The sequence below is a fragment of the Cervus canadensis genome, chromosome 13, assembly GCF_019320065.1.
Source record: "Cervus canadensis isolate Bull #8, Minnesota chromosome 13, ASM1932006v1, whole genome shotgun sequence".
Classification (NCBI taxonomy): domain Eukaryota; kingdom Metazoa; phylum Chordata; class Mammalia; order Artiodactyla; family Cervidae; genus Cervus; species Cervus canadensis.
Window position 1 is genome coordinate 50,719,187 of NC_057398.1, and position 24,938 is coordinate 50,744,124.

General features: G+C 37.3%; 1 protein-coding gene across 1 annotated transcript in view; it reads right to left on the bottom strand.

Moving 5' to 3' along the window:
- Positions 1-24,938, bottom strand: part of DNAH14 (dynein axonemal heavy chain 14) — a 394,377-nt gene that overhangs the window by 187,229 nt on the left and 182,210 nt on the right. Inside the window, exons 27-33 of the mRNA XM_043484666.1 lie at positions 21,274-21,505; positions 20,536-20,589; positions 18,315-18,460; positions 16,903-16,971; positions 15,860-16,046; positions 14,723-14,799; positions 2,490-2,658 (exon numbers count right to left, since the gene is read on the bottom strand). Of these exons, the coding sequence (XP_043340601.1) occupies positions 2,490-2,658; positions 14,723-14,799; positions 15,860-16,046; positions 16,903-16,971; positions 18,315-18,460; positions 20,536-20,589; positions 21,274-21,505 (934 nt within the window). The remainder of the gene's footprint in view (positions 1-2,489; positions 2,659-14,722; positions 14,800-15,859; positions 16,047-16,902; positions 16,972-18,314; positions 18,461-20,535; positions 20,590-21,273; positions 21,506-24,938) is intronic.

Sequence of the window (24,938 nt, forward strand, 5' to 3'; positions counted from 1 at the left end):
GGGCTTATAGAATACCAAAATTCATAACAAGAGAATTTATACTGAGATTAAGAGTATCAAAGGCAAATGAAAAATTTAAAAGCTTCTGGAGAGAAAGAACAGATACACTACAAAGGAACATATACTAAAGTGACACTGACCATTTCAAGAGTGGAGCAAGGGAAAATGTAATAACATTTTAAAGATGTTAAATATTTTAATGTATTAAATGAAAAGAACTTTAAACTTAGAATTTTATAACCAGCCAAACTGCAATCTAAATATAAAGGCATATCAGAAATAGTTGCCAAAGTTTTGTCACACAAAACCTACTTGAAAAACACTGTTGGAAGAAGTACTAAAAAAAGGAATACATTGAAGTCTATAAGAGATATGAAGAGAAAGCTTTATAAAATACCTTGTTAGTTTACAGTATTCTAAAGGCATGCATATGCCTGTGTGGGCAAACACGTATTTATAAAATTAGGTCCAAGGAAAAGGAAAAAAAATTCCCATAACAAACATTTATGATATGACATATATAAGAATGAGAGTATGGGGAAGACCAAAGAGTATGCTAAAGTACTTGTTTTGAAAGGGAAAATATATAGATATTGAAAAAATTAATAAATAGGAACAAATAATGCTGGATGTCAGTCTTCAGTTAAGAGAGGCACCATACAGAATAAACACAAAATAAACACAGAAGAAAATTCAATCTATCCCACAGAGAGCAGGGCAAGAGAGAAACAATGAAGAAAAAGAAATTAAATAAATATTACAACAGTAATGAATTTTAAGATAACAGAATCTGTAATGAATATAAAAAGTTAAAATCAACACAGGACAATCACAGACTGAATTACAAGAAAACAAAGTCCACTGGTACATCTCCCATAAGACTTATAGTTCAAACAGAGAAACATAGAAGGTTTGAGAAATACAAGAATGGAAAAAGAGATTCTAAAAATACAAATCCACATAAAAAAGTTGGATAGAAATTTTAATATCTGACTAAATAGGTCTTAAAGCAAGACATAGCATATGGTCCAGAAAAAGACAGAGTATAGTGGTTAAAGAATAAACAAAAATATACACAACTTACAATGTCAAACTGTATAAAGTAACAATTGACACACATGCAAGACACACAGATAAATCAGTAATTTCAGTTAAGATTTTGATATACTCCTTCCAGAAACTGATAAATCAGTAAAAATAAGTATCAAGTTCTGAAAAATATAATTAATAGGCTATGTATATAACTTTATATCCAGTAAGCACAAAATGTACATATGAAACCCTTACCAAAAAAAAAAGCCATTTATTAGGTGATATGGGAAATCTGAAAAAAGGTTATCTCAAAAGGATACATATATGAATTATAGCATAAAATCTCCAATTAAAACTATAAAACCATCTGTGTCTGAATTTTGGGGAGCAGGGATGGGAAGAAGTTGCTCTGAGTATCTTTAAAAATTGTTTTTGCTCAGTGACCACTTCCCATTCCCTGTTGCTTAATGCAACATGTCTATAGCTTTACATTTATTAACTTAGGTTGTTCATAATGTTCTCATCACTTTTAAATCTCTAATATTATTATTTGTTTCAATTATTAATCATTCTTGCTTGAAGTCTGTATATAATCAAACTGATAACTTTGGTTTTGTTGTTTTTCCTATAGTTTTTATTCTTTATTTGGTTGATTTCTGCCCTTTCCTTCATTATTTTCATTGGTTTCATTTCAGATAACTTGTTTTATTGCTCTTTTTCCTAGTTTCTTACTTTAATGCTCAGTATTAGAAAAATAACCTGGTCTGACATTATGGCCAAGATAATTAATTTGACTGTTGTATTAGAGGCAACATGGCTTCAATAGATGCTTTGCTGATGTGACCAAACATATGTTTTAGGAAAGCAACTCTGGTGGCCATATGACAACATATTAGAATGGAGGGAGTAGCAGGAGGTTGTATCATAGTAACAGAAGACACTAAGATCCTACCTAAACTAAGGCAATGACTGTATGGTTTTACATATATAAGAGAAAATATAAAGGGCTCTGTTTCTTTACCATCTGAGCCACCATGGAAGCCCCATAAATGGCTTTGAAATTGTGTCATTTTAATAATCACAAAGTATTTACACATTAAAGTCTTTATTCATAATTCTGATATAATTTGATTCTCTAAGCACCTTTTGAAAGTAGGAAGAGCAGACAGTATCATTCTCACTTGAAAGATGAAAAAATTGAGGAGCAAAATATGTGTTAACAGCCTTCCTTCCTTAAAGGTACACAATTTGTTCTTGTTTCCATTATGCCAAGATGCACTGAAAGTTCTTCATTCATGGGAAATATATATCTCCAAGTATTTTTGTGTCCCAAGTTATAACATGAATAGAGAATTTCAGGACTAACTAACATTCAAATTCACATCTATTATAGTTTCTTATCTTAACTGATATTCCACATATAAATGATTTGTAATGATTTTCAAAGGTCTTATTACCTCCAAGACAATCTGATTTACTTTCGAAACTGTTGCTCCACAAAAAATATCTCTCATAATCTTTTCAAAAAGTAGGACATCTTTAGGAAGAAATTTTGGTAAGCTAGCTTCTCTCAAAGCTTCAATAATTATCAGAGTTTCCTCTGTTTCAGAAATGTCACTGATGTTACTTTAATGGTAGAAGAAAGCAAAGAACAAGTTAGCAAGTTTGTTTTGTTGATGTTAAAGACCATTAATATTCTTTTTTAGTGGTGGCTATCCCAATACCCTTTCCTCCTCTCCCCACTGCAAAGCAGCTATGTGGTTTGGGTGAGGTTAATCTGGTTCCCAGCTCCAGGGATGGGCCCTGACTGACTTAGAACTCAGGGTAATGCTGTTTCTCAGCCAAAATAGAAATGTATTCAAGTTAACATCAAATGAAAAATAAAATGATTTATTAAAAATCCCTAGGATGACTAGAGAACTAGTCTTGCAGGCTATGTAGTTGGGAACAAAGTTGAGCTATAGAACTGGTCCTGTGAAGACATGGCTGCTACCATCAGTGGCTGCCACCAGAGAGCAGTGCCTGTTGCATCTAGAGCCTGCAGCTTGCACTAGAGCGGCTTGCTGTCCCTGCTAATTTCTGCTAAATGTCTGCAGCTATTGCCACTGCCGTCACCCTTGCCAGAGTGGACTCTGTGTACATCCTATTTCTTTTCTCTCTAGTTTCAGGTTCAGATTCTAGGGTAACTCTCTCTGATTTGCCAAGGTTGTATGTCTGAGAGAGTTTCAGAAAGCAAGCATATGACACAAAAAATATTCAACAAGTGAATATAACCCCAGCTCTAATCAATCAATGCATAGCAGTCACTTGGACACGGTATTTCAGGGATAGACAAATGAATTGTCCTCTCAGAGTGGTTTGGGTCTTCAGTTCAATGGGGCGAACAGCTCCATTTATTATTAGAAGCCATCTGGCTACGAAAAAGGAAGCCAACCTAAAAATAACCCAGACACAGAGGACTGCAGTCTTTAGACTATCTCAGAGAAATAAAAGGGAAACTCAAATCAAAGTGATTATACCCTGCCCCACCTCTGGATTTTCTGATTGGGTGAAACAGTAAACTCCTTCTACTGTTTAAGTCAACTTAATATTTTTGTTAATAATAACAAAAGTTTTTGATATATTGTTATCACACAGTTTATTGCCACATATGATATTTCATATACTAAACACTCCAGTACACATTTTTATACATTAAACATGCAGTCAAAAGGGGGAAAAGTAACTACATGTGGTATAGTATGATTCTGGAGATAGAAAGGAAGAAACATTTCCCCTGCCCTAGCATCCCTCCCATACTCTTGTCTACTGACATCTGAAATTCTTCATTGGGATGGTGGTAACTTTTAAGCCTTTGCCTCATAATAAAAAGAGCTAATAGATAACATTTATTGAGTATCTTTTTTTTTTTTACAAGGCCTTTCACTTATTTGTTTAAGAAATTTCATTAATCTTCAAAAGCTAAGTATGAAAAAAGAGTGATACTCAGAAAAATGAAATAACACACTCAGTGTCATATAGCTAGTAAATGTCTGAACTGGCATTCAGTCAGGATTCTCTGATTTCAAAATCCATTTCTATGAGCACTCTATCTTTACGATGGAAGACTCACTGAGTTGGCAGCAGCTGTTTACACATTCCTCTGTAAATACATCAGTGAGTCTTTTTTCTGAAGGTGTTTTGGTAGAGAGGGCAAGAGTTGACCAGAAGTCAAAGTGAGGGGCCACACCAGAGACAGAAAGGGTCCCACACTTCCCTGCTGGGGATCTGGTAAGTAACCTTGACCTTTCCCACTTTTTTCTCAAGACAAATATTGGTTTACATTAAAAGAAAATTTCAAAATAGGGATAACAGTATGTCTGGCTGGGGAGTAACTATTAGATATAGACAGTTCAGTTCAGTTCAGTCTCTCAGTCATGACTGACTCTTTGAGACCCCATGAACCACAGCACACCAGGCCTCCCTGTCCATCACCAACTCCCAGAGTCCACCCAAACCCATGTCCATCAAGGAGAGATAATAGCTTATATAAAATACGGTATAATTGTTACAATACCATGTTTTTCACTAAAATTATACAAAAGAATAACTTAGAGGATGGCATCTGTGATTACTGTGGGGACTGTCTTGTAATTTAAGAATGAAAAAAAAACTTCTAGATGAAGGTCAACTAAAATTGAAGAAAAGCATAGTTAAATGTAACCTTTTAAACCATTTTGATTGTTTCCATGATACCAGTTGTTTGGAATTAGTTAAGACATTTTGCAGCCCAGTACTGTGGTCAGTTTTAGTTTATTTTCTAAACAAAAGGGGAGATTTAGAGAAAAACAGATAAGGCTGACTGTGGTAGGCAGAAAAATTCCCCCCTCTTCCCTACCCCTCCCAAACCCCCCAATATATTCACTTCCTAATCCCTGGAACTCTGTGAATATTATCTGATAGGGCAGAAGATCTAATTGAGTTAAGAATTATGAAAGAAGTTTATCCTGAATCATTCAGGTCTAAGTGTAGTCACATGTTCCTAATAAGAGAGGAGACAGAGACATAGAGTTGAGAAGGTGATGCAAAGATGGAGGCAGAGACTGGGGTGATGTGACCTTCCACCAAGGAATGCTGGCAACCACCAGAAGCTAAAAGAGGAAAGGAACTGAATCTCCCAAGAGACACTAGAAGGAGAGCAGGTCTGTCCACAAACTTGGTTCAGACCTCTGACCTCAGGTGCTACGAGAAGATTCATTTCCATTGTTTTTTGGACATCACGCTTTTGTAGCAGTTTGTTATGGCAGCAGCCCTACAAAACCAACACACCTTTATTATTTTCTTAAATGTAAACACCTTTAAACTCTATTTGGGGGTTAGAGTTAGGCTCCATCAACATAATCTAGAAAGAGAAAGTGGAAAAAAGGGAAGGTTGAATCACCATGCATAAAGAAATGAGAGAAATCTGTAGTATTCTTGCACGCCTTAGAGACAAAATTAGAAACCTTACAAAGCACTGGGTGGAGTCAAGGGAGAGGAAGGGACAGAGGAGGGAAGAGGAGGGAGGCAAGAAGAACAATTAAAATTTTAGGTGTTAGGAAGGGTCAAGGGACTTTTAAAAAGCAAATTGTCTAATATTCATTTTTTTCCATTTATTTTTATTAGTTGGAGGCTAATTAATCTACAATATTGTAGTGGTTTTTGCCATACATTGACATGAATCAGCCATGGAATTACATGTGTTCCCCATCCTGAACCCCCCTCCCACCTCCCTCCCCATCCCATCCCTCTGGGTCATCCAAGTGGACCAGCCCCAAGCACTTGTCTCATGCATCCAACCTGGACTGGCGATCTGTTGCACACTTGATAATATACATGTTTTGACGCTGTTCTCTCAGATCATCCCACCCTCGCCTTCTCCCACAGAGTCCAAAAGTCTGTTCTGTACATCTGTGTCTCTTTTTCTGTCTTGCATATAGGGTTATCATTACTATCTTTCTAAATTCCATATATATGTGTTAGTATACTGTATTGGTGTTTATCTTTCTGGCTTACTTCACTCTGTATAATGGGCTCCAGTTTATCCATCTAATTAGAACTGATTCAAATGTATTCTTTTTAATGGCTGAGTAATATTCCATGGTGTATATGTACCACAGCTTATCCATTCGTCTGCTGATGGGCATCTAGGTTATTTCCATGTCCTGGCTATTACAAACAGTGCTGCAATGAACATTGCGGTACATGTGTCTCTTTCAGATCTAGTTTCCTCAGTGTGTATGCCTAGGAGTGGTATTGCTGGGTCATATGGCAGTTCTATTTCCAGTTTTTTAAGAAATCTCCACACTGTTCTCCATAGTGGCTGTACTAGTTTGCATTCCCACCAACAGTGTAAGAGGGTTCCCTTTTCTCCACACCTCACCAGCATTTATTGCTTGTAGACTTTTGGATAGCAGCCATCCTGACTGGCGTGTAATGGTACCTCCTTGTGGTTTTGATTTGCATTTCTCTGATAATGAGTGATGTTGAGCATCTTTTCATGTGTTTGTTAGCCATCTGTATGTCTTCTTTGGAGAAATGTCTGTTTAGTTCTTTGGCCCATTTTTTGATTGGGTCATTTATTTTTCTGGAATTGAGCTGCAGGAGTTGCTTGTATATTTTTTGAGATTAATCCTTTGTCTGTTTCTTCATTTGCTATTATTTTCTCCCAATCTGAGGGCTGTCTTTTCACCTTACTTATAGTTTCCTTTGTAGTGCAAAAGCTTTTAAGTTTCATTAGGTCCCATTTGTTTATTTTTGCTTTTATTTCCAATATTCTGGGAGGTGAGTCATAGAGGATCTTGCTGTGATTTATGTCGGAGAGTGTTTTGCCTATGTTCTCCTCTAGGAGTTTTATAGTTTCTGGTCTTACATTTAGATCTTTTATCCATTTTGAGTTTATTTTTGTGTATGGTGTTAGAAAGTGTTCTAGTTTCATTCTTTTACAAGTGGTTGACCAGTTTTCCCAGCACCACTTGTTAAAGAGGTTGTCTTTTTTTCCATTGTATATTCTTGCCTCCTTTGTCAAAGATAAGGTGTCCATAGGTGCATGGATTTATCTCTGGGCTTTCTATTTTGTTCCATTGATCTATATTTCTGTCTTTGTGCAAGTACCATACTGTCTTGATGACTGTGGCTTTGTAGTAGAGCCTGAAGTCAGGCAGGTTGATTCCTCCAGTTCCATTATTCTTTCTCAAGATTGCTTTGGCTATTCAAGGTTTTTTGTGTTTCCATACAAATTGTGAAATTATTTGTTCTAGTTCTGTGAAGAATACCGTTGGTAGCTTGATAGGGATTGCATTGAATCTATAGATTGCTTTGGGTATTATAGTCATTTTAACAATATTGATTCTTCCAACCCATGAACATGGTGTATTTCTCCATCTATTTGTGTCCTCTTTGATTTCTTTCATCAGTGTTTTATAGTTTTCTATGTATAGGTCTTTTGTTTCTTTAGGTAGATATACTCCTAAGTATTTTATTCTTTTTGTTGCAATGGTGAATGGTATTGTTTCCTTAATTCCTCTTTCTGTTTTCTCATTGTTAGTGTATAGGAATACAAGGGATTTCTGTGTGTTAATTTTATATCCTGCAACTTTACTATATTCATTGATTAACTCTAGTAATTTTCTGGTGGGGTCTTTAAGGTTTTCTATGTAGAGGATCATGTCATCTGCAAACAATGAGAGTTTCGTTTCTTCTTTTCCTATCTGGATTCCTTTTATTTCTTTTTCTGCTCTGATTGCTGTGGCCAAAACTTCCAAAACTATGTTGAATAGTAGTGGTGAGAGTGGGCACCCTTGTCTTGTTCCTGATTTTAGGGGAAATGCTTTCAATTTTTCACCATTGAGGGTAATGTTTGCTGTGGGTTTGTCACATATAGCTTTTATTATGTTGAGGTATGTTCCTTCAGTTCCTGCTTTCTGGAGAGTTTTTGTCATAAATGGATGTTGAATTTTGTCAAAGGCTTTTTCTGCATCTATTGAGATAATCATATGGTTTTTATCTTTCAGTTTGTTAATGCAGTGTATTACATTGATTGATTTGTGGATATTAAAGAATCCTTGCATTCCTGGGATAAAGCCCACTTGGTCATGATGTATGATCTTTTAAATATGTTGTTGGATTCTGTTTGCTAGAATTTTGTTAAGGACTTTTGTGTCTATGTTCATCAGTGATATTGGCCTGTAGTTTTCTTTTTTTGTGGCATCTTTGTCTGGTTTTGGAATTAGGGTGATGGTGGCTCATAGAATGAGTTTGGAAGTTTACCTTCTTCTGCAATTTTCTGGAAGAGTTTGAGTAAGATAGGTGTTAGCTCTTCTCTAAATTTTTGGTAGAATTCAGCTGTGAAGCCATCTGGTCCTGGGCTTTTGTTTGCTGGAAGATTTCTGATTACAGTTTCGATTTCTGTGTTTGTGATGGGTCTGTTAAGATCTTCTATTTCTTCCTGGTTCAGTTTTGGAAAGTTAAACTTTTCTAAGAATTTGTCCATTTCATCCAAGTTGTCCATTTTATTGGCATAGAGCTGCTGGTAGTAGTCTCTTATGATCCTTTGTATTTCAGTGTTGTCTGTTGTGATCTCTCCATTTTCATTTCTAATTTTGTTGATTTGGTTCTTCTCCCTTTTTTCTTGTTTATTGAGGTAAGCCTGTAATGCTATGAACCTTCCCCTTAGCACTACTTTTACAGTGTCCCATAGGTTTTGGGTTGTTGTGTTTTCATTTTCATTCATTTCTATACATATTTTGATTTCTTTTTTGATTTCTTCTATGATTTGTTGGTTATTCAGAAGCGTGTTATTTAGCCTCCATATGTTTGAATTTTTAATAGTTTTTTTCCCCCTGTAATTCAGATCTAATCTTATTGCATTGTGGTCAGAAAAGATGATTGGAATGATTTCAATTTTTTTGAATTTACCAAGGCTAGATTTATGGCCTAATATGTGATCTATTCTGGAGAAGGTTCCTTAAATGTGCACTTGATAAAAAGGTGAAATTGATTGTTTTGGGGTGAAATGTCCTATAGATATCAATTAGGTTTAGCTGGTCCATTGTGTCATTTAAAGTTTGTGTTTCCTTGTTAATTTTCTGTTTAGTTGATCTATCCATAGGTGTGAGTAGGGTATTGAAGTCTCCCACTATTATTGTGTTATTGTTAATTTCCCCCTTCATTTTTGTTAGCATTTGCCTTACATATTGCAGTGCTCCTATGTTGGGTGCATATATGTTTATAATTGTTATATCTTCTTCTTGCATTGATCCTTTGATCATTATGTGGTGTCCTTCTTTGTCTCTTTTCACAGCCTTTATTTTATTTTATTTTTTTTATTATTATTTTTTTTTACAGCCTTTATTTTAAAGTCTATTTTATCTGATATGAGTATTGCGACTCCTGCTTTCTTTTGGTCTCCGTTTGCGTGAAACATTTTTTTCCAGCCCTTCACTTTCAGTCTGTATGTGTCCTTTGTTTTGAGGTGGGTCTCTTGTGGACAGCATATATAGGGGTCCTGTGTTTGTATCCATTCAGCCAGTCTTTGTCTTTTGGTTGGGACATTCAACCCATTTACATTTAAGGTAATTATTGATAGGTATGCTCCCGTTGCCATTTACTTCGTTGTTTTGGGGTTCGCATTTATACAACCTTTCTGTGTTTCCCTAGAGAAGATCCTTCAGCATTTGTAGAAGAGCTGGTTTGGTGGTGCTGAATTCTCTCAGCTTTTGCCTGTCTGTAAAGCTTTTGATTTCTCCTTCATATCTGAATGAGATCCTTACTGGGTACAGTAATCTGGGTTGTAGGTTATTCTCTTTTATTACTTTAAGTATGTCCTGCCATTTCCTTCTGGCCTGAAGAGTTTCTATTGATAGATCAGCTGTTATCCTTATGGGAATCCCTTTGTGTGTTATTTGTTGTTTTTCCCTTGCTGCTTTTAATATTTGTTCTTTGTGTTTGATCTTTGTTAATTTGATTAATACGTGTCTTGGTGTGTTTCGCCTTGTGGGTTTATCCTGTTTGGGACTCTCTGGGTTTCTTGGACTTGTGTAACTATTTCCTTCCCCATTTTAGGGAAGTTTTCGTCTATTATCTCCTCGAGTATTTTCTCATGGCCTTTCTTTTTGTCTTCTTCTTCTGGGACTCCTATGATTCGTATGTTGGGGTGTTTCACATTGTCCCAGAGGCCCCTGAGGTTGTCTTCATTTCTTTTGATTCTTTTTTCTTTTTTCCTCTCTGCTTCATTTATTTCCACCATTTTATCTTCTACCTCACTTATCCTATCTTCTGCCTCCGTTATTCTACTGTTGGATCCCTCCAGAGTGTTTTTGATCTCATTTATTGCATTATTCATTTTTAATTGACTCTTTTTTATTTCTTCTAGGTCCTTATTAAACATTTCTTGCATCTTCTCAATCCTTGTCTCCAGGCTATTTATCTGTAACTCCATTTTGTTTTCAAGATTTTGGATCATTTTTACTATCATTATTCTAAATTCTTTTTCAGGTAGACTCCCTATCTCCTCCTCTTTTGTTTGGCTTGGAGGGCATTTTTCATGTTCCTTTACCTGCTGGGTATTTCTCTGCCTTTTCTTCTTGTTTAGATTGCTGTGTCTGGAGTGGGCTATCTGTATTCTGGTGGTCTGTGGTTCCTTTTTATTGTGGAGGTTTCTCCCAGTGGGTGGGGTTGGATGATTGGCTTTCAAGGTTTCCTGGCTAGGGAAGCTTGCGTTGGTGTTCTGGTGCATGGAACTGGATTTCTTCTCTCTGGAGTGCAATGGAGTGTCCAGTAGTGAGTTTTTAGATAGGGTCTATGTGTTTGGTGTGACTTTGGGCAGCCTGTATGTTGATGCTAAGGGCTATGTTCCTGCGTCGCTGGAGAATTTGTGTGGTATGTCTTGCTCTGGAACTTATTGGCTCTTGGGTGGTGGTTGGTTTCAGTGTAGGTATGGAGGCTTTTGGATGATCTCTTATTACTTAATGTTCCCTGTAGTCAGGAGTTTTCTGGTGTTCTCAGTTTTGGGGCTTAAGCCTCCTGCCTCTGGATTTCAGTCTCATTCTTCCAGTAGCCTCAAGACTTCTCCAACTATACAGCACTGATAATAAAACTTCTCAGTTAATGGTGAAAAGATTCTCCACAGTGAGGGACACCCACAGAGTTTCACAGAGTTACATGAAGAAGAGGAGAGGGAGAAAGGAGATAGAGATGAGCAGGAGGAGAAAAGGGGAGACTCAAGAGAAGAGAGACAGATGTACGCAGTACTCTGTTCCTTAAGTGTTCTCCGTAGCCCAGAACACCCACAGAGATTCACAGAATTGGATTGAGAAGAGAAGGGGGAGGGAGGAAATAGAGGTGATCTGGGGGAGAAAAAGGAGAGCCAAAAGGGGAAGAGAGTAATCATCACACTCCTGAGTAAAAATGGGTACTGAATATTGGATTCTTAAATGTCGAAAATTGATATCAAATACTGAAAAAGAAAGATTAACAATCTAGAGGTTAGACTTAAAAATACAATATTAAAAACAAAAACACAAAAAATTTAAGAAGTATATATGAAGTTCGCTTTTAAAATAGGGTCTTTTTTTTTTTTTGCAAGGTTATAGTGAAATGAAAATGAAAGTTAAGGAGTAATAGAGGACTTTAAAATAAAAGAAAAACATAAGGAAAAAAATTTTTTTTAATTAAAAAAATAGCAAAAATATACGAAAATGAAAATTAAGGAGTAATAGAGGACTTTAAAAGAAAATAAAAGAAAATGAAAATTAAGGAGTAATAGAGGAGTAATAGGGAATTTTAAAAGAAAAGAAAAGAAAAGAAAAGTTAAAAATTTTTTTTCACTTAAAAAAAATAGTAAAAATTTATCTAGGAATTTCTCTGGAGCTGTTGCGGGCAGTGTGGGTTTGGTTCAGTTTCAGATAGCTCCTTGTTCCAGCTTACACTTCTCGATATCTATAGGCCCCTTCCGGTGTAGTCGGTGTTAACTACAGGGATTTTAATGTGTTGCACCCGTCACTTCTGCAGCAGTTCCCTTTGTTTATTTGGCTTCTGTTTGCAGGTCTCCTCAGTGTCTAATTTCCACCCTGACACACGCGGGCGGAAGTGGTCTCTTGTTTAGGTTCGCTTGTTCAGTCCTGCTGTGGAGAGGGAGGTGCACTGCAGACAAATGTCACTGGCGTGTGTGGGGAGCACTCGCAGTGTTCCAGCCACACTGGGTTTGCCCCCGCTCGCGGCGTGTACTTTCCCCGTCTACACTGCTCAGGCTCCAGGCTGCTCTATAGGGAGCGGGCCCTGCGTTGTGTGCGGTTCCAGTTTTCGGGTACTACACAAAAGCACAGACTCGGTTGGGCCTGCGTTTTGTGCCTTCCCCAGCCTGAGCAGCTCAGGCAGCCTGGAGCTTGACAGGCGCACTCTCCCCAGGTGCGGTGCGCCTTCTCGCCTCCGCGGGCCCAGCCTCGGTTTCCGTGCGCGCCAGTCCGGTGCACCTTGTGACTGTTCCGGGGAGCTGGTCTCTAGCCGCGACCCTCCCGGCAAATGTCAACCATCCAGAATCTCAGGAAGTCTTTGGTTAGAAACTGGGAGCCTGTTTGCAGTTTGGTAGGGGGTGCGTCTCTGGGGCCGAGTTTGCCCCTTTCCCCTCCCCCCTGCCTCCTGCCTCCGGCGGGGGATGGGCCGGTCCACAGCCGGCTAGCTCTTCTCTGGAATTGTTCAGTCCTTCCTTTGTTCTGCGAACGGCCCGCAGTGTGTTCAGTTAGCACTTTTCGCAGGTTAATTTCCTCTCTCTCTCTTGCTATCCCACAGTTTAAGTTGCTATCTCATGATAGCTCCCTCCGATTGCCCTCAGGGCTTTCGGGCCGGTCCTTACCCTAAGCAATGCCACCGGTTCCTCTCCATTCAGCCCCCACTTGCTGGTGGCGGATGCAAGCGTCTGGGAGTTGCAAGCATACTTTTCTGCTGGGAGTTGCTTTTAGGCATGTAATCTGTGGGTTTTATTTATTTTTCCTCCCAGTTAGGTTGCCCTCCAAGATTCGAAAACTTCCCCCAGACCCGCCAGTGAGAGGGTTTCCTGGTGTTTGGAAACTTCCTCTATTATGACTCCCTTCCTGGGACGGGTCTTTTTATCTTTTATATTTTGTACTACCTCCTTTCGAAGACAATGGGCTGCTTTTCTGGGCGCCTGATGTCCTCTGCTAGTGATCAGAAGTTGTTTTGTGGTTTGCTCAGCATTCAGATGTTCTTTCGATGAATTTGTAGGGGAGAAAATGGTCTCCCCATGCTATTCCTCCGCCATCTTAGCTCCTCCCTCCTAATATTTATTTTTAAATTGTTCACTGCGCTTTCCTCTGACAAAAGAATAAAAAAAACTCCCCAGTCCTTTTCATAACAGAGTCAGCTTCACTTAATCACATCATGTGTGTGAAGCTTTGGAAGAATCAAAGAAGGGTGGCTGCTACCCTGGCAACAGAGAGCAGAGAGCAACTTTCAGTGGCAGGAGACAGACAGACAGGACACTGGAAATGGGAACTCCAATAGCAGGCAGCTGTGAGAACTTTGAGTTTTCTGTGATTTGCAGAGAACAATGAAGGACTTTGAAATGAGAAGAGTACCACTATCCCTGGAATATTTATTCACACACAGAATTAAGTGAATATAAGAAAGACTGAGGACTTGAGAGTTCCCTGTCCTAGTGTTTAGGATTCTGGGCTTTTACTGCTATGGCCTGGGTTCAATCCCTGGTCAGGGAACTGAGATTCCACAGGCTGCATGGTGTGACCAAAAAAAAAAAAAAAACAACTAAGGACATGAGGACATCAGGGAGCTGATACTTGGTACTGTTTATCTTTAATTTTATAAAATTATGACATTTCATAATAGACACCTGTTTACATTCCATCTATACTATATAGGCCATTTTGCAAGTATACTACAGTTCTTTTATTTAGGAAATAAAATATTACAATAGAGCTAGAGCCTATCCCTATTGTTTTCTCCTCCCATGAAACATTTTGTACTTTTTACTGTACCTATAAACAATCCATAACATTGTTTAAATTTTTCATGTAAATAGTATATTGATATGTCTTTTTGTAACATATTTTTAAGAAAAATTTTAACAGGTGATACATGAATATAGTCCCAAATCAAGCCAATACAAAAAGTACACACCTTGCCAATAATGAAAAGGAATGTCTGCTTCCATTTAGTCTCACCAGTACAAAGTTATGAAAACTTAAAAATTTTTGCCCATCTGATAAGTGAGAAACAATTTTCAGTGTAACTGTAATGTGCATTTCTCTCATTATGGGTGGGGTTGAGTGTATTTTCATATATTTAAAGGACTTTTATGTCTCTTTTTTCTGAGAACTGGCTGTTGATTTCCTTTGTCCATTTTTCTATATGACTGTTTTTCCCCCAATTTTCTAGAAATCTTTATATACTAACAGGATGAGTTATTTAACTGCAACAGGAGCTGCATATATCTTTACTCTAGTTTTTCATTTGTTTTTTGACTTCACAAAAAGTAAGTTTTGACTATTATAAATTATTTCTTTTATGGCTTCTAGATTTCTAGTCTGGGAGCTCAGAATTATTTTATCTGGTTGTCATTACTTAAAATTTCACACAGTATTTTCCCAGTATTGTGTAACTCCCTTTTGATCTACATTCAATTCAAAATTCAACTGACCATTTAAGCTCCCGTTTCTTCTTCCCAGCCATCACTAAAACTGTCTTCAGAGACCTCAGGCCAAAATCGTAATGGTCCTATCAAATATTAAAATATTTGAGTTATTAAGTTTCTGGAAAAAAATGAACAAATTGGAAATAAATGCATATAGTATACTGTTAAATCACTAATTATCTATGCTATGAAGAGAAATGGTGTTATGAATTCAAGAAACCCTCAGTTTTGGTTCTAATGTTCTCACTTCTTTCCCAAACTTGTCCTTCTAAAAGTCTCCTTCTCAAAGAAAAAAAAAAAAGATTAACAAGTTTCAAACGAGTTAAAAAATCATTATCTGAGTTAAGTTTTCTCTAAAATGGAGAGCTGGATTTAAAGAATATATTATAAAAATGAACACTTTGGAGATAATCTGGTTAGCTGCCCAAACCATTCTGGGTTATAAATAAACACACACACACACACAAATAATAAAAAAATAAAAAATAAAAAAAATAAAAATTAAAAAACAACAACAACAAACAAACAAACAAAAAAAAGTGATTTTTGCCCCCTCGCGGCCCCTGTAGCGTCCCTAGTTACCGGGGCCCTAGAAAAAAAAAAAAGTGATTTTTGATCCCTCGCGGCCCCTGTAGCGTCCCTAGTTACCGGGGCCCTAGAAAAAATAAATAAATAAATAAATAAACACAAAGTTGGCATGTCCTAGAACAAAATTTTTCAAAGTGGGGTATTCAGACTAGCAGCATCGTGAACACTTGAAAACTTGTTAGAAATGTAAACCCTCAAGCCCCACCTCAGACAATTAGAAAGTTGGTGGTAAGGTCCAGCAATTTATGTTTTAAAAAGTCCTTCAAATTATTCTGATGCACTATAAAGTTTGAAAACAACTGCTCTAGATGTAATCTTCCTTGCATGAAGAAGGCAGCCTATAATTTAAAATTAGAGCTACTTGACTGCTCTCTCCAGATCAGATCCCAAGGAAAGCTTAGAACTTTGATTTACATATTGCCTTATACACAAGTTGCATGGACTTGATATGCTGATAGGAATTTTAGTTCCAGATCATTCTTGGACTAATACCTGAAAAGTTATCATTTAATGCTTCATGTAATCACCTTTACTTTGATAAAAACAGTTTGTTACCTGTTGCGAGAGTTGCTTGCTAGCTAATTTGTAAATGTTAACTAGCTTTCCAGAAAGTAATTTTGCAGATTTGAAACCAACAGAAAACAGCATTACTTCAGCAATCATTTGATAATGGGGAGCCATCATTGCCACTGGGCGAAACAGAGATTTTAAGTTATCTGGGAGTGCCACTCGACCTTTGTATCTTAAGAGGATAAGAAAAGCAAAGAAACAGAAAACATCATATTTCAGTTTTTCAAATGAGAGCCACATAAATTTCTCCCAAATAGTAATTCTATTGCCTTTCTATGTGACCTTTATCTGAAAACAAAAAGTTTACAAGATGGTTTCTACTGTGCTTTTAACTCACAGAGCTTGCTAGCGTATGTTCTTTTCTTCCTGTGCCTCCTCCCACAGTTTACCTCACATCAGTTCCCTGATTCCATCAACATTCTGTCAACACATATTTATTGAGTCTGCCAGTCTCCACTCCCTGTAAACTATCATATTGTTACTCCTGCTACTTTCATTAGCTTTTCTGCCTATGTCTTCTTTGTGACAGACTACCAACCTTTTCATTTCTCTCTGGCTATTCATAAACAGGAAAGTTCCCTTGGTCAGAAGCTTAGTGTGACATCATCCATATGGACAAATACAGAGCTGTAGTGCTTATAAATGGTGTGGGCAGTGGAGGGGTTCAGAGGCATGGTGGAGGGTGAGTGATGGATACACAATGTCAGTCAACTCTGTCTATAGATAAGATTAAAAAACAGGATTTTTGCCTGTGTCCATTCCTACTACTTTGGGCACCTGATGCAAAGAACTGACTCATTAGAAAAGACCCTGATGCTGGGAAAGATTGAAGGCAGGAGGAGAAGAGGACGACAGAGGATGAGATGGTTGGATGGCATCACTGACTCGATGGATATAAGTTTGAGTAAGCTCTGAGAGTCGGTGATGGACAGGGAAGCCTGGTGTGCTGTAGTCCATGGGGTCATGAAGAACTGGACATGATTGAGCGACTGCACTGAACTCCTACCACAGATGTAACTGGTACTTACCCAGGATTTAGGGTGACAAATACTGCACAAGACATATTTATACGAATTTCTTTTCCTTCCAGTACAAACCTACAAGACATTACAGTATTCATCATTAAGACAACTGCTTTCTCTAAGCCAAAATATCTTAACACTACAAAGGAGTTTGCAAAACTTCCTGAGACTGTGTTACAATTAAATCCAAACAGAACATGCTAGGAAAAAAAAAAAAAACTGTAGGAAGGGAAAGAAGAGGTTTTTTATGCTAAATCATGAGCTCTGCTGGGATTCAGATTTATTTGATCACGTCTGATGATGTCTGGAGAGCTTTGTGGAGCTCAAGGCAAGAGGATACCCATCTGAATGAACTGACTTACACACAGAAGAGGATCTGAGGAGACATAAAGCTCTGCCTGGATGACACAGTAGAACCCAGAATGGCCTCAGTAGAGTTCTTGCTTTAAAATGAAACACAGCCCACTTCCCAACACCCAATTAAATAATTCCGGGAACACCATGAAGCAGAACCTCAGCATGAATAGTGTCATGCTGCTGGCACCAGAAGAAGAGACAATGGAGAGAAATCCCCTAGTGATTTTATGGACAGCTGAACTGATGAAGGTGGTCAAACAGGAATGGAAGAACAACTGGGACAAAACCTAAGGACTGTCTAGACACAAATGAGGAAAACTTTGCAGAAGCTGAGATGTGGTGAAGAATTGGTGAAGTGTGAATTATTGTAATCCTGGTTATATCCACAGACTTGTGAAGCCTCATAACATTGAGAGTAATGCCAGAAGTGAGTGCCCATTAGCTGGAGTTAGAATTATTAGATTGGAATTGAAATTTTAAACCCACAAATCCAAGTATGCTCAAAAAGGTAAATCATGTAAGTTCCTAAATTTATCTGAAAAGAAAAAAATTTTGCTTGGATTAGTATACATTAGTAATCCTAACATACAAATATTGTTATTAAAGGATTTTTTAAATAAAAGTATATTAATCCAGAGTAATGGAACGACAGGATTCTTGTGTGTGGTCAGTATAACTTTGTATTTTTTTTTTTAATATGTAGAATTAAAGAAAAAAAACCCTTTGATTTCTTCAAATGAAATATCATCAAATGAATAGGTACTAAGAGAATTTAAACTCAAAAAGAAAAGTAATTAGAACATATTTGCTTCCTTTTCCTGGTAGCCAAGAATACTGTTCCAAGCTTGGGAAGGAGTCTGCAAGCTAACTACACATATTTTCATATTATTTTCCAAACAAAGGAAACATTCAAGTTAAGTGCCATTCCTTTTGGTGTGTGCTTAGGAAAACAAGAGAAACAAACCCAAACACTTCTGGTAGAAAAAAATATTAAATAATAATTAAGCAGTAAGTGTACATCAAATTTCCATTCCCAAAGTATAAACACACTTATCAAATACCTGACAGAATAGCTGTCTTTTGCTGCCTTAATTGTTAGCATCTGTGAGGCAATCACAGAGAGAACTTCCACATCAATTCGATTGAATTCATCGAAACAACACCAAGCTCCTGTCTCAACCAGTCCAAAGAAGAATTTCCCCATTATCTTAAAAAAAATGATTAATGAAATTATTATTTAGGTGAGCATTTTTACTGGGACATTAATTTCTGCAAGTTCTTCCCATTTTACCCAAAGCAAGCAAACACTGTTTGCACGTCTCCCTCTCAAGCATTTTTGTAGGGCTGAAAGCAGTAATATTTAGGCTCTAAGACCACTCAACTACTCTGCCTGTCTCCTGTAAAAGTCTTAACATGTGTGCATGCTAAGTCGCTTCAGTCTTGTCTGACTGTGACCCTATGGGCTGTAGCCAGCCAGGCAAGAATACTGGAGTGGGTTGCCATTTCCTCCTCCAGGGGACCTTCCCAAATGAGGGATGGAACCCTAGTCTTCTGTATTTCAGGCAGATTCTTTACTGCTGAGCCACCGGGAAAGCCCTAAAAGTTTAAACACAGCAGCAGCAGCAAACTGATGCTCACAAGAGTGAGAAAGTAGAAGCACAATTCACATTCGCATAACTGAGCAATCGCCTGGGTGCCATGTTCTCAGAACCACGCACTGGCAGTAAAAGTCTTCAGTACAGTTTTCTGGCAGATGGTTGGAAGAGTTCCCCTTTCTAGGTCCGGCCAAGACTCAAGGTTTAGTGGTCAATGCCTGGTAGTAATGCAGACAGTTGATGTTTAGTCAGTAAGTCGTGTCTGACTCTTTTGCAACTCCATGGTCTGTAGCTTGCCAGGCTCCTCTGTCTATGGGATTTTTTCCCTTCTTCAGGGGATCTTCCCCACCTAGGGATGGATCCTTTACTGCTGAGCCACCAGGGAACTCAGTAATACAGATTTCTGAACTAATAATTTAAGTGGAGTGGAAGATTGGGGCCAGGCTGGAGTAGGGACAGCAAATGCAAGCAGCTCTTAACTCTGCTTCTGCCATTTACAATGGGCAGGCCCAGGGTGGCTAGATCCTCCAGTGTCCTTGTAAAAGACTGAAAATATGTGTTGAAATCTGTTGATCTGTAAATGTTATAAAGTGAAACAAGCCAGATAAAGTGTCTGTGGACTGAATACCTGTTGAGGAATGCTCAAACTCTAAGAGGAGCTTTTGTTAGGTGCTGCAACGGGGCAAGATGTGAGAATTGGAGAGAGCCCCTCTGACTCAGAAGCCTGAAAAAGTTGATTCCTCCCACTGACTGCAGCAATCAGATCCTGTCTTTATCTAAAACTTTGATATTTTGTTTATCATGCTTTTGGGGGGGCATTTACCTTGATTCTTTAAAAAATACATTGCACTAAAATACTATTTATCTTGATGACCAAGCATTTTGGCTCCTCATTGAACTTTGCTTAGCAGGTAAGAGCGTCACTCACCTTACCCTAGTCCCACTCCTGCAGAGCCCCAGTAAAGATAGTTTCCAGGGAGGACAGAGAGGCTATTTGGTAAGTGTTTTAAGAATAATAGCTCAATCAGCTTATTTATATTTACTGATATTTTTAATGTGCCGGTGAATACATAATGGAAATGTAGGATCTCAGCAAAATGTAAAAGGTTTGGGCTTAAGTTGAAAAATAAAATAAATTGGAGTGTTTTGAAACTAAGGAAATTTGTGATAAGCACAGACATATGTGACATTTTTATAAATATTTAAGAATGCTATGAGATATATCTTAGATAGTATGCAACCAAAACAAAATAAGGCTGACATAAACTTGTAATCACTTATATAACCTCTGACTCAAATTTTTGTGTTACTCATAGTAGCTTCATTGTTCTTTATTTTCAGTAAATAAAAGTATAGGTTAGAATATGTAAATTTGTATTACAGAAGCAGTACTCTTAATTTTTTATATATTCATGTTTCATACCAATTTTGTTTGAAAAGATCCTCCCTGTCAAAACATTGGAAAATCTGTCTTAAGAAGTGGTTCAGCTGAATAAAGGTAAACTGTGTAATGTTTTAAGTTTCAATTACATTTAAAATTTCTCTTCTGTTAGTTTAAAAGAATAGCATTTATAATTATATTAATACTTAATGTCTAAGATATTTTTCTTATTCTTTTAATCCTCAATGAATTATTTCTTTTATGTGCCCAATAGTTTTTTTCTGAGTATATAAGAATAAGCTTTACCTTATAATCCAAATTCTCAAAACAGTTGAAGACTACACAATGTTTGCCTAAGGACTGGGAAACAAAAATGATATTTTAATATATTTATTGAATTATGACACAAAGTACTAATTTTAAAACTTCCAGAGTAATAAAATATCTTATTCTTTCAAGAAAATTTTTACAATATAAAGGTGTTTATACCAAATTTAGAAATCCACAAGACTCAGTATAGGATTAACACACATATACTGTTATAGTTTAGTTGATTAGTGCATGGAGGCTTAAGGTCCTATTTTTAAACACATAAATAAACTAAGAAAAAACATTTCAGTACTATCATAAACTATACCCTTTGCTTTCATAAGTTGCTTCTTTGTCTCTTTTTCTTATACACGCACACACACACACACACACACACACTTCTGTTAATCACAAAGACTAGGCAAAAATCTGTGTATGGAGCTCAAAACAAATGAATCACTTCTACAGGAAAGGAAGAGGGGACAAGCTACCATTTACATAGATGTTAGTTCATTATTATAGTCCAAGTCAACTATGTTGACTTACCAAGATCCTAAGTCCCAGCACACATTAAACATTCAAAATTAAATGATGATGTATGAATTAACAAATATGTTAATGTGTTTGCTAAATATTATGAATACTTTAACAACAGGAAAGGTGTAAACTTAAGATAACTTTTAAAGTTTGTGTGACTAAAAAAAAGTTTTTATTCTAGATATAGAAACCACTTACTTTTGCTAGATCTTTAATACTCTCAGTTTTTCCTGTACCAGCTGGACCAGCAGGGCAACCTCCTAGGTTCAAGTGTAGTGCTCCGGTGAGAGTCAGCCAGCATCTGTCAGTGAGAGGTGTAATCACCAGTCTTGGGGTACAGCCCAAGTACTCATAGCCGTAAGTGAAGCTGGCATCTCCTTGAGATACATAGCACAACTTCTGTTTCTCATTCCATTTATATTGCAAATGTCTGAAAACAATATTTTAAATGATCATATTATCTGGGCAAAATGATTTTTAATTTTTTTCACATGCAGAAACATATTAAGATTATGTTGACTTAAAAACATCAAAAAATCAAATGAAAAGACTGATGGATGAGTCATCAATTGCTCTATTAGACAGGAACTACTAGAACTTGGGGTTATCCATTCAGGGAAAGGGCTTCCCTGGTGGCTCAGATGATAAAAAATCTGCCAGTAATGCAGGAAACCTGGGTTCGATCCAGATGTTCAAGCTGGTTTTAGAAAAGGCAGAGGAACCAGAGATCAAATTGCCAACCTCTGCTGGATCATCGAAAAAGCAAGAGAGTTCCAGAAAAACATATATTTCTGCTTTATTGACTATGCCAAAGACTGACTGTGTGGATCACAATAAACTGTGGAAAATTCTGAAAGAGATGGGCATACCAGACCATCTGACCTGCCTCTTGAGAAACCTATATGCAGGCCAGGAAGCAATAGTTAGAACTGGACATGGAACAACAGACTGGTTCCAAATAGGAAAAGGAGTATGTCAAAGCTGTATATTGTCACCCTGCTTATTTAACTTCTATGCAGAGCACATCATGAGAAACACTGGGCTAGATGAGGCACAATCTGGAATCAAGATTTCCGGGAAATATCAATAATCTCAGATATGCAGATGACACCACCCTTATGGCAAAGTGAAGAGGAACTAAGAAGCCTCTTGATGAAAGTGAAAGAGGGAGTGAAAAAATTGGCTTAAAGCTCAACATTCAGAAAACTAGATCATGGCATCTGGTCCCATCACTTCATGGGAAATAGATGGGGAAACAGTGGAAACAGTGTCAGACTTTATTTTTTGGGGCTCCAAAATCACTGCAGATGGTGATTGCAGCCGTGAAATTAAAAGACGCTTACTCCTTGGAAGGAAAGTTATGACCAAACTAGATAGCATATTAAAAAGCAGAGACGTTACTTTGCCAACAAGGTCCTTCTGGTCAAGGCTACGGTTTTTCCAGTGGTCACATATGGATGTGAGAGTTGGGCTGTGAAGAAAGCTGAGTGCTGAAGAATTGATGCTTTCGAACTGTGGTGTTGGAGAAGACTCTTGAGAGTCCCTTGGACTGCAAGGAGATCCAATCAGTCCATCCTAAAGCAGATCAGTCCTGGGGGCTCATTGGAAGGACTGATGCTGAAACTGAAACTCCAATACTTTGGCCACCTCATGAGAAGAGCTGACTCACTGGAAAAGACCCTAATGCTGGGAGGGATTGGAGGCAGGGGGAGAAGGGGACAAAAGAGGATGAGATGGCTGGATGGCATCACCGACTCAATGGACACATGTTTGAGTAAACTCCAGCAGTTTGTGATGGACAGGGAGGCCTGGTATGCTGTGATTCATGGGGTCACAAAGAGTCGGATACGACTGAGTGACTGAACTGAACTGAACTGACTAGAACTTGGAATACTACAAACATGAACACTCTTCCCTACGAGAAAAATGACCTTGTTGAATTATGCTACTTTGGTATGATGGCCAGCATAAATGGAAGATTTACATAACAATCATCTCTATGAAGTTTTTATGGCTTCCATAAGAATGTAGTTTCAGACATTATTCATTATAACCACTACATCAGTGGTTCAGGACTACATTCTTATGGAAACCACTCTGAGTTAAATTGGTGGCCCATTTATATCTTAGTTTATGCTGTCATCTAGTATTTTGTGTATCCCTCATAAAACCCTTTTAAATCCTTTCTAGAACAAAGCAGATTATAAAGAAATATAAAAATGAGTACATTTAAAAATATAAATTAAAAAGAAAATTAAAAAAATTGTAAACTACCACCTTGCAAAGTCTCAGATGAAGAGAGAAAAGTCACTATTGAAGGAAATGAATTTTTTAAATTGTAGTTGACTTACAATACTATATTAGTTTCAGGTGTACACTGTTCCATTGGTAAAGAATCTGCCTCCAATGCAGGGGATCCTGTTTCAATTCCTGGGTCGGGAAGATCCTCTGGAGAAGGGATAGGCTACCCACTCCAGTACTCTTGGGCTTCCCTTGTGACTCAGCTTGTAAAGAATCCACCTGCAGTGTGGGAGACCTGGGTTCGATCCTGGGTTGGGGAGATCCCCTGGAGAAGCGAAAAGCTACCCACTCCAGTATTCTGGCCCAGAGAATTCCATGGACTATACAGTCCATGGGGTCACTAACAGTCAGACACGACTGAGCGACTTTCACTTTCATAGTAATGTGACAATTTTATAGAATATACTCCATATAAAGTTACTGTTGACTGTATTCTCTTTGCTGTATATTACATTCTCATAATTTATTATATCTAGTAGTTTGTACATCTTAATCTCCATTACCTCTATTGCACTTCTCATCGCAACCACCTTCTGGTAACGACTAGTTTGTTCTCTGCATCTATGAATCTGTTTCTGTTTGGTTATATTTGTTCATTTATTTTTTAGATTCCACATATAAATGAAAATATACAGTATTTATCTTTCTTATTTCACTAAGTCTAATATCCTCCAGGTTCATGTATATTGACATAAATGGCAAAATTTCATTCTTTTTTATGATTAAGATTCCATTGCATGTATATAGCACATCTTCTTTATCCATTTATCTGTGGATGGATTTATGCTGTTTCCATATCTTAGCTATTGTAAACAGTGCTTCAATGAATGCTTGGGTGCATGTATCTTTTGAAATGGTGTTTTCATTTTCTTCAGATAAATATACATGGTATAATTGGTAATTATTTTTAATTTTTGAGGAACCTCCATACTGTTTTCCAGAATGGCTATACCAATTTTTATTTCTATCAATAGTGCATGAGGGTTCCCATTTCTTCACATACTCACCAATGCTTGTTATTTGCTGTCTTTTTGACAGTAGCTATTCTGGCAGGTGTGATATATCTCATTGTGGTTTTGATTTGCATTTCCCTCATGATTAGTGATGTTGAGCATCTTTTCATGCATCTGTTGACCATTTGTATTTCTTTTGGAAAAACATCTGTTCAGGTCCTCTGCCCATTTTTTAATTGGGTTGTCTTTTTTGATATTGAATTGTATTAGGTTTTTTTAAAATACTTTGGATATTGACCCTTTATCAGATGTATCATTTACCAATAGTTTCTCCCATTTAGTATGCTGTTTTTTTGTTTGGTGGATGGTTTCCTTTGCTTTGCAAAAGCTTTTAAGTTTGATTAGGTCCCATTTGTTTATTTTTGCTTTTGTTTCACTTGTCTGAGGAGATATATCCAAAAAATTGCTAAGACCAATGTGAAAAAGCATACTGCCTATGCTTTCTTCTGGATGTTTTATGGTTTCAGGTCATATATTTAGGTCACTAATCCATTTTGAGTTTACTTTTTGTATAAGGTGTGAGAAAATATTCTATTTTCATTCTTTTCC